At 40.0% G+C, this 13,434-nt stretch overlaps 1 protein-coding gene across 3 annotated transcripts in view; it reads left to right on the forward strand.

The window, feature by feature from the left end:
- unc5cb (unc-5 netrin receptor Cb) overlaps positions 1–13,434 on the forward strand; it is a 179,847-nt gene that overhangs the window by 160,260 nt on the left and 6,153 nt on the right. For all 3 annotated transcript variants that reach the window (XM_088010946.1, XM_088010947.1, XM_088010948.1), the window contains 4 exons: positions 3,638–3,829; positions 5,994–6,356; positions 7,785–7,872; positions 8,030–8,201. In XM_088010946.1, the coding sequence (XP_087867072.1) occupies positions 3,638–3,829; positions 5,994–6,356; positions 7,785–7,872; positions 8,030–8,201 (815 nt within the window). The remainder of the gene's footprint in view (positions 1–3,637; positions 3,830–5,993; positions 6,357–7,784; positions 7,873–8,029; positions 8,202–13,434) is intronic.

Here is a 13,434-nt window from a genome sequence, read left to right on the forward strand (position 1 = left end):
CTGTCAATTGGCGCTATATAAATAAACTGAATTGAATTCAAACATGGATAATATGTTCAGGGCTGTGCTGATTGGGTTAAAAAGCTCTGCAGATGACTTCTTTTTTCTTGCACAATATAAGATGAACCTTTACACAGAGGGCTTAAAGAGAAATTTGGAAAATTTTTAATCATTTGAGTTGTCAGATGTCTTACCAGAATCTTAGACCTTAATTAGGTTCTCAAGGCTAAGGGTCTTCCCAGTCGTGAAGGAAAGAGCACGATTTGATTCAAGCTTTAAAAACTGTAACACTTAATTGTGGGACTACTCTAAGTGTGAAATAATGAAGACTCTGAAAGCCGGAGACATCTTTAAGAAAGGAGCTAAGTGTTTTTTTTTTTGGGTATCTGCTTTCTTAGTTCAAAGTCGGCGGCATCTCACTGTGCTGCAGCTACTGCAGAAATAATTAAAACGGTCATTAGAAGAAATCTTATGTAACGTTTTATCATTAGATGTTAGCACATTCATTTCTGGACCAAACAAAAGCGTGAAGAAAATAATTGCAGATGATCAAGGGCTTTTTGACCTTGTTAGAGTACAGATCAATCTCCCGTCCTGTCTTTTAACATTTGCTCTACAAAAAATAAAGATTAAAATGTTAATAAAATTCACTTCAGTCTTAATAATGTAAGTTATTTAAGTAATTAAGATCGTATTTAAAGTAAGCCTAACTCCACTCTGACAGCAACGTGCAATAGGACCACTTCTACACATCTCCCATCACACTTTTTTTGTTGCAGTGTTTTATGCTTTTAAGTCTTTCTATAAATCTGTCTCTCCCTCCGTCTTTAAATCTTCTGCTCTTCACAGAAAATAGAGTGTTTAATAATCTGTTTCATTTTCGCTCCTTGTATTTTTCCACTTCTGACAATAGCTCATGTTCAAAGGGACATATTAATCTGAGTGATACATTTTAATGCGTACACTTAGCAGGTTGCTGCATTTATCATCAAAGCGTGGATGGAAGATTGTTCGACTGAGGGGATATATGTTAAGCAACTGCTGGGAAGCTCTGCAGAGGGAATGGAGTGAAATTACATTTTTTAGACCTTCATCACAGGCGCCCTGCTCCGTTTTGTGTTTGCGACTCTGCGAGAGGAAAGATTAGAGCGCTGACATACATTAGGATGCATCTGGAAGAGGATGTTTAAGGCAAGGCTGAGCGGAGACGCCTATGTTACAAATATGCATTCTAAGGAAGATACATTAATATAACATAGACTGATGTGCTTTTTGCAGTATATAAAGTGCGTCTAATTATAGTCATTCAGGAAACTTAAACCTCTGCTGTAACACAGTCGTCTTCCTCATCCTCACTGCTCATACTGTGCATTAAATGCATTTTAAGTTTATAGCAACAAACTATGCACCACATTATGTTCCTTTTAGCCTCAGGATAGTTCTGTGTAAAGCTAAACCCGTTTCTCAATTTATCATCTTGCAGTCACAAACATGTTATCTTCTCAGTTGAATGTAGGTCTCGTCTTTAACTGGACTATTTAACGCGTCTAGAGGCTGGATGATGTCTATGCCAGCCTCTAAGAGATTTTATCATCATCATAGTATTTAGTGTCATCCATCTTCCCATCAACTCTAACCAGCTTCCCTGTCCCTGCTAAAGAAAAGTACCCATACAGCATGATGCTGCCACCGCCATGGCTTACAGTGAGGACGTTATATTCGGGGTTATGCGCAGAGTTGGTTTTAAGTCACACCTGAAGATTTGCATATAGTTCAGAAAGTCTGACTAGAGCACCTTTTACCGCATTTTGCTGTGTCCTCTTAAAAAAAGGCAAACTTAAAATTGGACTTTTCCTTCATCTACAGATTTCCTCTCACCACTCTTCAGTAAAGTCCAGATTTCTGCCGTGTGCGGCTGATTGTTGATCTGTCAGCAAAGCTGTTCTTCTCCAGAGTTACCACAAGCTCTTTGACTCTATCTTTTGGTAGATTTGCCATTTTCCCTGAACCCAATAGGTTGCAGTGGACTTTATTTAGGGGTATTAGAGCAAAATAGTTCTGAATACAAATGCATGCCACACTTTTCAGATTTTTGATTGTAAAAAACATATTTCAAAAGTACGTACTATTTTCCTTATAGTTTACAATTGTTTACCAGTTTGTGTCGCTCTTTCACATAGAACACTAAATTAAGTCTAATGAAGTTTGAAATTTCAACTTGATAATCGATATAAACATGGTTCTTTAGAGCATGTAATTAGTAAACTTATGGCTTTCCCTTTTTTGCACAAACACTCTTCCCTCACAGCCTCTTCGCTCTGCTGCTCCATGCTTCTTTGTGAAACTGAGCACAAGAGACACATGAGTGCCATCTGCACACTTGCTCCACCATCATGCATGTCTTCAAAGCCTTGTCTTTGGATTTATGGGTGACACTGCCATCTGCTGCATATTCAGCGCAATTTGCATAAGTGCTCATCCTAAAAATGGGATTCTCTCCCTTATCAAAATGCCTTTTGTTCTCTTTATAAATAAGTATGCATTTGCATTCTTTTTGTTTGACTTTTTCCAACAATCCTACAGCATGTAGGCCCTGCGCTGACACGCCAAACAATGCGCGGACACATGCTCCCACAAGCCCCCCCGGGTATTTCATTACCTCGAAAGAAGTGTTTCCCCCTCCTCATTTGTCAACTTGTGACACTGAAGGACATTCTTCATAGAGCACCACAGAGTTCAGGCTGTCAGTCAGCATCTAATAAAAGGCCTGATCTGTACTCACTGTCTGGCTCTAGCAGCTGCATATATATATATATATTCTTCCATGCCTGGCCAACTAATCACAGGGGTTTCTCCAGCTGGAAAATGGACAGAAAAACTCTGGGAGGCGGGCAGAGATGAAAGACAATTTGAGAAATCCAAGCTATGTCTAGATCTTATCTGCAGTGCGTAAGAACAAAGACGCAAACGGGCTCTGAACTTCAGCACGGAGCGCTGCGATTTGAAGATGAAATCCCTGCGCAACTATGTGTCCAAGGACTTTTGATCTCGCGTCTGAGCGTGATTCAGCCTGCCGCTGCGTTACGCCGGGGTGGCCATGTATCTTAATTGTGTTGTTTCTCCAGACTCTTATCATCATTATCTGATAATCATCGTTAATTATCATATTTATGAGGCCTTGTGAACAACATCCTCTCAAATACAGATCAGCTCTGTTCCTTTTAAGAAATATCCAGGTTTGACTTTGTGAAATCTCTGCCCTTTAGCGCTGGAGTAAAGACTTTAATTTGTTTGCTGTAAGAGCTATGTTTGCGTTTGTTCCTGTGTAACGTGTTTCGGATTGGGAAATTATTTTTGCAAATATATGAATATAAAAAAAGACCAGATGGGGGGGGGAGTAAAAAAAACAAAAACAAATTAGCTTTCCGCATTTATTTCCCTGTATTATGGCTGTTAATATCCGGCTCAATCCCAAGCCAGGATATTAGTCCGCTGACAATGTCTTCATCGCAACTCCTGCATGTTGAACGAGAAAGCCTTAATCTTATTGATGCAAAGTTATGACCTCTTAAAAGACTTTTCTCCTATATCTGTATCCTATCTCTGCTTGCCCCCCCCCCCCCCCCCCCCCCCCCAGTGGCTCCCAGTACAGATGACGTAGCCCTCTATGTGGGCATTGTCATCGCCGTGATCCTGTGCGTGGTTATCTCCGTCGTCGTGGCGCTCTTCATCTACAGGAAGAACCATCGGGAGTTCAGCTCCGACATCATCGATTCGTCTGCCCTGAACGGAGGCTTCCAACCGGTCAGCATCAAGACCGCACGCAAAGGTGGGTCAGCGGGGATGTTAAGGGTTTTAATCTGTGGGCATGTGTGACAAAATAGGTGCAACGTGTGCAAATTATTGGAGATTTCCTTTTTGATCATTTACATGCATAACTAATTACTCCATTATCTCATGTAAAATTAGCATTTTTCATTTAGATGTTCTTGTATTTTATTGTTTTTATTTTTTATTTTTTTGTTATAAATTAAATAATTACTTTAGTACCTTAGCATGACAACCAGAGCAGAAAAGGGTAGATTAGTCAAAGTTCAAAAATACTAAAATGAAATGAACAAGGTCCAAATGTCATTTAAAAGAGCTCCCAATAAAAAAAGTACATTATGTCACTTTACCTTAAGGCACCACCTGAAATAATATTATTTAAGATTTTATTTATGTTTTTTGACAAAAAAATAAATAAATAAATTCAATAAAATAGCCACAGGCCATAATATATCCTGCTACTTTAGAGTTGATAAAGGATTTGATTCCAAAATAGTTTTGGTTTCTTACCAAACATCTCTACCATTACGAATGCCTTGTTTTGCATTAGCAAAAAACAAAAACAAAAAAAAAGTCAAAAATAACACATAAACAGTCTTCAATTTTCTTAGAATTATGTCGGCTTTACCTCAAGCAGGTTTTTGTTTTTGTAACTGTCTGTGTTTTAAATATTTAGGCTTTTAAACAAACTCGGCAAACAAGATTTAGCTGAAGGACAAGTCAACATCACAGCACATTAGATCACGTTGTGTTAGCCTAAATGCTTTGAGAGACATCTGGAGAGGCTTACATTAACAGCCCATAACGTCCGCCTTTAGAGGTTTGTTTGACCTGGACGCTCTAAAGTATCAAACGTTTCTGTGATGTGAATGACATGCTATGATGATGTAAATATGTGACAGAAGGTTAAACCAGGACCTGTCATTAAAGCATAATTGGAGCCGCCTCTGTGCCACAGTGTTGATCTGAAGTGAGTCATCAGCACTTAAACTGGACTTAAAGGTAAAGCGTGACAACAATGACTGGAGGCAGTGAAAAAAAACAGGTTTTAAAAAGCATTATGAGGCTTTCAAGTTTTCTCTTCCATAATGAAATCGTGCTAAAGGATTTCTCACTACTGCTTAAGTTAATTTTACAAAGTAACTTTCATTTTAAGGTGAAAAATGAAAGACTTCATGCCAGACTCAGGCCTACTACTGTTTCTGTTGGGGAGAAACATACAAAGAGATGTGGACATATAAAAACAATGTTTTGAGAAAGTATTATTTTAAGTGTGCAATTATCAGTTAATAGGAGTATAAACAGAAAGAAAAATGTGTAAGCTCTAATTAGTAGTAAAATCTGTATCGTATAGTAGGTTTTTACTACTATGTGCTTCACTATGTAATCAATTGTCACGTGATATAGAAGTAGCATTAACGAGATTGAATAATGATAAAGAAACATATTAAGTCAAGTTGGCTAAAGGATTTTCAGTTCCGCTGATCAACATTTCTGCTTAGTGCCTCATCACATTATCACTTTTTATTTTAATTTTATGGGAAATAGATGTTAACTTAGGCGTCAAATGTTTCATTTCAAAGGATTTGTGGAAATCCTAATGTGACAGTTGTTGGTTTTTCATCATTCTGCTTTAATTTGTAGCACTTAACACCAGATTTTTAAACGTGGAAAACCAAGAAAGATTTTGTTTTTCTTGTATCTGTTTGTCTGTTTTTTCCTCTACCTGTACCTGCAGTCTCCTCTCTCTCTGCAGTGATCCCCTTAATTCAAAGTGTAATCACCACAGTCGCTGACGTTTCATAAACAACAAATAATCACCCCTAATTTTATTACCTTCCGTGGCATATGTGTGGTATAAAGTATCCCGTGGCAGGAAAGCGGAGTGGGTGTGGAGGCAGTAAAGGAGCTTAAGTTTGCAGGCTTCCTACAGGGTAAACTCAGTTCTTGTGATGCCATCTGTTCTTCATGAATCACAGCTGCGCCACGAACTTCTCAGACTGAGTAATGTTTGTTGCCACTGAAGCAGACTTCCTTAATGAGTGAAAAAGCAGCAGAGTAAAGCAAAGCAGCTGTTCTGTGTTCAGTTTTGTGTGTTTTTCCCCCAAAATTACAAAAACTGGATTTACTTTGCTTTTTTTTTTTTTTTTTTTTCCTTCCCACAGCTGATCTCTTAACAGCACCCCCTGACTTGACCTCGGCGGCCGCCATGTACCGCGGCCCGGTCTACGCCCTCCATGACGTGGCCGACAAAATCCCCATGACCAACTCCCCGCTGCTGGATCCACTGCCCAACCTGAAGATCAAGGTGTACAACTCCTCGGGTCTGGTGACCCCTCAGGACGACCTGGGAGGGGAGCTGTCCTCCAAGCTGTCCCCAAAGCTTCCCCACTGCCTGCTGGACAACAGCGACAGCACGATGGGCCGGCGCATGCAGACGCAGACGCTGCTGCGCACCAGGGATCCCTCCTGCACCGCTCTGGGCTCCTTCAGCTCGCAGGGGGGGCAGCTGATTGTGCCCAACTCAGGTAGAACAGCAAGATGCCTCCGTATCTGTGTGTTGATTTGATATCCAGTAGAAATGTTCACCGGTTTAGGGAGATATAAAAATGTCTCCACAAAAATTTGTTTTTGTGAAGACCTAGAAATGTACATATTCTTATGTTTTCCATAAGATTTCTACTGATATAATGATCTAATCAAATACAAACCTTTTTTTTTCGAATGCTAAAACCAAATCATCCATGATCCTCGTGCAGTTTTCAACACAAACACACACTTTCAGTTTTCTGTGCAAAGCAAACTCTGGGTACAGTAGGCGTGTTGTTCCACTTGCAGACCTTGGCTGCCTGTTATACTTTACCACCGCTACATAAAACATACAAACAGATGTGACTTTGAAGTGATACGCTTAGCCATATGCAACTTATCAGGCAGCTGACTGCGCGCAGTATGACAGGAGTTGATGGATACCTGAGGTGCCTCCACCACAAGCGCCAAAGTCGAGGTGTTCTAGTTTGAGGCAGCTTACATTAGCCATGCTGTCTTCACTTCAAACACGTGCAGGCTGTACGGATCACACCACAGATGCGTGTTGACAAGCATAGACAAACTAGCTCTGACTTTAAAGGATGCAACAGACTTCTCACATTTCTCAAGTTTTTTTTTGTTTTTTTTTTTCGTTTTCTTTATGATACCTGAAAAATATTTTCACCTTATTATGTTACACGGGCGGTATGGAGCAGAAAGGGCATTTGATATTCGATATGTTTGTGTGTCAGAGTAATGAAATATTTGGTGACACTTCCTGTGTGGCTGTTCCTGCATTTTTAAAATGCGCCACGGCTTTCCTGTGAGGCAGATCCGTGATCGAAGGGGAAACCTGTCTGTCACCTTTTTGAGAAGTTTACTTCAATTACAATGGAAATCAGTGTTCAAACTTAATACCTCCCCCTCCTGAGAGAGAAAAGCCTAGATTGTGTGCATGCATGAGGAAATTTGATGGATTTGTTCCTAAAAAAAAAAAAAAACCATGAGACAAGACATAATTTCAAATCAATCTCAGATGGAAAAATGCAAAAGCTGTAGCTATATAGGAACGCTATAAGGAGAAGGGAGATCATTGATTGTAGAAATGAAATCCGGCATCATTTACGATATCATGGAAAAGGCAATAAAATGTGAGTTTTATGTGAGAATACATATTATCACCATGGCACAGAATCCAGAAGAAAGATGTAATAGTTTCCAAAACAATTTTCCAAAAACCAATACTTTTTTTTTATTTTTTTTTTTATCTTGAACTCTTTTGATGCATGCACATGTGAGATTTACCGTTCAAATTAAGCACTACAGACATAAAAAGCACCACAAATGTAACGTGCATGCTACACTGGTGGGCCACACAAGTCAAAGTTTTGGTTGCACGTTTGTTTCCTCTCTTATTTGTTCGTCAGGCGTGAGTCTGCTCATACCAGCGGGGGCCATTCCTCAAGGCAGAGTCTACGAGATGTACGTGACCGTTCAGAGGAAGGACAACTTGAGGTACGGATCTCTGCTCAACACCCGAGAGCTGTGTTTACCCCCGTCCACTGTGCCCTGTCGCACTCTCACACAGACTGCTGTCAACACTGTCACTGAACAGCATGTGTATGTTCCTTTTTTCAATTTTTTCCCCCCTCTCTCTAAATAAAACCTTCAGGCCTTCTGTGGAAGATGGTCAAACAGTGCTGAGCCCCATAGTGAGCTGTGGGCCTCCTGGGGCCCTGCTGACACGGCCCGTCATCATCACCATGCACCACTGTGCCGTGTGTGACGGCCAGCAGGACTGGCTGATCCAGCTCAAGAGCCAGTCCCCGCAGAACCAGTGGGAGGTGAGATTTCAGACTCGCAGAAAAACCCAGAGAATCCTCCGCCTGCTGCGGCGGAAACCAAGACCTGCCGCCGCAGACGGTTCTGAAAATGTACATTCGTGTAAGGCATCAGGATGGCTTCCTTTCAAGTTAAACATCGGATTTAAAGTTTAATTTACTCAGGGCATTTCTTTTTTCCAAGATGTATGTGGTTTGCTGAAAGTTTAGCTGCGCGTTGAGTAAAGAACAAACGAGAAAGATGATATTCCTTTGAACAGCAGATAAAAGTTTAGTTTCAAGCTCGGTTCTAATCAAGTGCTGAAAGAGTAAACCTCTGATCTCTGAGAGTAAAACTGGTCTTTACCCGTTCCTTTATTATGGCTTTCTTCGATACATGTGTTTTTGTGCACTGACTTATTCGAACCCTTTTCCTCAGAGCCCAAATTATCAAGTCAGATCACAGTAGATGCTTAAGGATAGATATTTTGTCCCTTCTATGCATCTGGGTCTTGTTTCCCTCTTTATTGTGATTTTTTAATCAAAAGTGTGGGCTAGATTAATGTGCAGAAATCCTTATTGGCTACATTTTACATGGGATTAATGAAATACTCCATAACTGGCTTTTGAAATTCAAAATTTGTTGCCTGAAAACAGTTTTCATTTACATATTACCACCTTGTTTATGGACAATAAAACAATAAAATAAAAAAAATTAAAAACACATCTAAATTCACAGCTTTTGTGAAGCTGTGAAGTTACAGTTTCACAAAAAAAAAGAGGACAGTAAGAAATTGAAAACACTGTGCTTGGTCTCATCATTCCTCTTCCCAATTATAAATATTTACCCGTCGCATTTAAGTAGTTCTGCTTCGTCTTGCAGCCCTCAGACTCGAGTCAGTTCCTCTGGCTGCAGAACGCCAAATGCTTGCACACTTTCTCAGGCGTATTAGGGAGTTCTTCAAGCTGAACGAATGTGAAACACCCTGTACTCCAAGAGCCACGTTGTTATAGCATTGGAGTGCCATGAAATAGGGTTCCAGGGTCTGGCATTAGTCCACCATGGCATGCTTCAGAAGACACAAGCCTCTCATCATTCTGCATAAATAAATCAGTTTGAACTACAAAACCCTCGCTCCTACGCTCAGGTCATGACATCAATCGCGCTGATTGTTTAAAACTCCTCATGCTTGTGCTGATCTGACTGAACCATCGCCACTATTTAAAATAGTATTCCTATTTCCAAAGTTAAACATTTGTAGTTCTTCACATGCAACCTGCAGCAGCATCTAAATAAAATCTTGTAGTGCAATCTTCCAACACAGCTTGATTCCCATTTTGTGTTAGAATATTCCTGAAAAGTTAATTTCATTTGATTTAAACCCAAATCACTAAGTGAAACGCATATTTATTAATTGCATACAGTTTTTCGTTGTAAGTGTTTCGGTTAATTATGATGATTTTTTTTTTCTTTTTTTTTGCTTACAGCTAATAAAAACATGAAATTTAAGATTGGAATAATAAATCATTCCAATGAAAAAACATTTGTCATATAGAAATGTGAGCTTGGTAACCTATCCCCTGTGAATACCAGGGATCCACTTTATTTTAATCTGACAAATGAGCATCATCAAGACACATATTCTAATTTTCTGAATATGACTCTATAAATGTAATACAGTCCTTGAAATTACTATGCACTCATTTTTCTTATGCCTGCATTAAAATCATTTAATCACTCATAAAAGGTCATTAGTATAAACTGTACTTCCATCCTTATCACTGAAAGGTCTTGACAAATTCAAAATAGTTTAGTAGTTTAAACTGTAAACTCATCATTTAGACAACATTACAATATTTTATTCATTTACTTGTTTTCTAGTCGAGAGAAAATTTTTGGACAAAAAAAAAATCATGTGGAGCCAGCAAACTGCAAACATGAATAATCATTCTGAAATCATGCAGATTTCAGCTGTTTGTCTAAATTGATATAAGAATCAAAATGGGCAAAGTGGCAGTTTCAAATTCATCTTCTATATCCAATATGATGCTCTTTCAGCAGGTTACTAAATAATGACTTTAGGGCTGAAACGATTCCTCGAATGATTCGAGTACCTCGATTACTAAAATTCCTCGAGGAAAATTTACCTGCCTCGAAGCTTCGTTAATTTATGTTTTATTAGTTAGCGCACCGTGTTCCGGCCGGGACTTCATTTGCGTTGCGCGGAGCTCTCACTTCCGCCTCTGAGTTGTTGACAAAAGCTAAGTCTCAGCGGCATAAAGTCCAATCTTCAAGATTGGCCCGTGGGGATTTTATTGATTGATGATAATGCCCGACTTTTTTTTATCGTTTTTGGGGAACCAATAAGCATCCTTAAAATGACTGGGGGAATGCCTGGAGTACGGCAGCATTTCTCCTCCGGGGCTGCTGGTTGAAAGCGAACGGCGGGAAGAGCGCTGAGGTGAGCGGATAGCCTGAACAGGGCGGGCGGCTGAGTAGCTGATGCTTACCGTGTAAATGTAGCTTTACCGACGAACCGCACAATAAATTTCATATCCCGGTCTGAAGAAACGGGTGGCGGAGCGCATCGTACATGGCTGGTAGATGAGTTTCTGAGTGTGACCAGTGAAGGTGTCGTAAATATCCCGTATTGCTTCCCCCCGTGTTCGTCCCCGGTCTAACGGTTCGTCAGTCCGCTGGTCTATTTCCTCCCCTCCACCCCATCATACGTTCGTTCATTCGCCCTCTCCTCCCACTCCAGGCGGCATTTCCCGTATTTTCAAACCCAAAGCGTGACAGGTTAGGTGGCAAGGTGAGTTTAATTAATCTATTAAACTCACTGAAGATGAATACATAAACTAAAAGCTGGATTGTAGACATTTTATAAGCATATTTGTGAGCCTGCCTCTTTGTTATTAAATTCAATATAATTTCAGATTTTTCTATAACTTTTCTTCTGGTTAACTTAGAAAGTGAGCTATTATTGTTACAGGTTAGTTTTCTAAACTACAAAAAAGCAACTGTTAGGGATGCTCAAATATGAAAAATTGGACTGATATTGATATCTGATAGTAACACCGGTATTATGCCAGATTTACCAATATTTCATTTTAGAATTTTTTTTTATCCGATTACTCGATTAATCGTAAGAATAATCGATAGATTACTCGATTACTAAAATATTCGTTTACAACAGCCCTAAATGACTTCAGCATCCTTACTTCTTTTTTTAAACCTCTTCATGTGCAGTGAGGATTTTTGTGGCCAAAAGAAAACAGCACAACTAATCATTTTTAAATAAAAAAAAAAAAAAAAACAACAACCAATGATTAAGTGTTTGAACAGTTTGACCAGCTCATAAATCTCAGCTCACTTCCTCCCAAAAGTTTGTGCTACGTGGGCGACTGTGAAAACACACTTTTGGATCCGTCTTTAGGAACACAGGAGATGAGCATCGCTGAATGGGTAATTACCAAATCTATCTGGAACTCACAAATACACACGCCGTCCCTCCAGAGGCATGTTGATGATCACAGAACGTATAGTGAGGAATATTTTGTGACTTTCTGCTTCATAAATTTCTTTAAAAAAAAAAAAAAAAATCCTGGGAAAAAAAAAAAATCCTAGCCAAAAGATGTGTGGTGTGAATAAATTAAAGCTGCGCTCGCTCACTCGATTGCGTTTGTTTGTGCACATACTGTATAAACAAAGTACAAGCTCACTTCGTCTACTGCGTGTTCTCATTATCCCCCAATAGGAAAGCCCCCGGTGCCATCCCATAGGGCCAGTTAAAGAGTCTAATGATCAGCCATAATACTGCTGTTAAATGGCACAGCTCACAATAAAATGCTGTAATTCCTCTTCTGTCTCCCATAATGGGTTGAATTAATACCAGTGTGCTGCTGGCAGGAGTGTTTGTTACACTGAGAAAGAGAACGAGTGACTCAAAGATCAAGATCGGGAGAGCTGGCGGAGAGAGAGAGAGAGAGAGAGAGAGAAAGAAGACAGGATGGGAAGACGGAGGGAGGCATGAGTCGCCTCAGACAGGACGGTCCTAATGAAAGAGAAATATGTCCAGGCGATGGCGCCATTAAAGGGGGTCAGGTTCAGATGGCCTGAATACTACATGTTCCATTATCCGGCGTACATAATGAGTGAGTGTCGGAGGGAGTCACACGCGAAAACACACATTAATATTGCAAAAGGACGGAGCTTGTTTTTTTAAAGGTCAGAGCCTTAATTGTGCCTTTCGCATTGAAATTCATCTAAATTTACCGAGCAGCTACAAAACGTGGCGGTAAACAAAAATAAATCCAAAACGCTGCAAAGTTAGATTGTTGCTTCCTGCCGACCAGCAGGTATGTTAAATATGTAACTAGTGCCATAGTTTAACGTTCTTTAAGTACGCTATTAATCAAGTTAACGGCTGGTTATATACCAGAGCTCTACTGATGAGGGGATTCAGCCATTTGCTTCTGGTGTGTTGGGAAAGGGAGGGCAGTGGCTTCAGAAGACGGGTCTCGGTCTCCTCTAGATGAACTAGATGTTAAGTCACCTCCCACCCAGGAAAAGAACAAATTACACGACACATACACACATCAAATCATTAGTGATTTGATGTGAGTGTAAGACAAAATTTGTTCTGGGAAACTCTCCTACTTTGGCTGCATCAAATACAGTTTTTTAAATTTTCTGTGATCCTCAGACAAAATTGGGGTTCCTACACTTAGAGTTGTAAGACAGCAGCATAACACTAATGACATAATTAAATCTCCTTTGACCACATGCCTTTTTTAGGACTAATTTCCAAGACGACAATCTACTAGCTAATCTGTACGTTTGGATGTTGGACACAGCTGACCGACAGGTGGTCTTTGCATTCTTTTGGGCGCTGCTACACATTTTCAGATTCATGGCGTCTCATGTTCTCCGCCACGTCCTGACTCTGCACGCTCTTGAACAGTGGCTTTTTTCATATATCGTGAGATGACTTCTGTCATCAAAGGCCATCATTACTGCTGACAAAGTCTGTGTAAGTCTGAACTGACTTAAGGAGCAGATCGTGTTCGCTTTTGCTCAAAAAGGCGAAACAAAGCGTCAGTGTTGGTGGAGGACGTGTCAGCCGTCCTGACGATCTGATTTCGTGTCTTTAATCCCAGATGGTTGCTCTCCTGTTGCTACATTTGTCGATTTATGCTTTTATTCTTGGTTTTTTGATGAAAGCACGGACATGCTGGCATATCAGCATGTACATTC

Source organism: Poecilia mexicana, unplaced genomic scaffold, assembly GCF_051168715.1.
Source record: "Poecilia mexicana isolate PSO_F unplaced genomic scaffold, ASM5116871v1 scaffold_12, whole genome shotgun sequence".
NCBI lineage: Eukaryota > Metazoa > Chordata > Actinopteri > Cyprinodontiformes > Poeciliidae > Poecilia > Poecilia mexicana.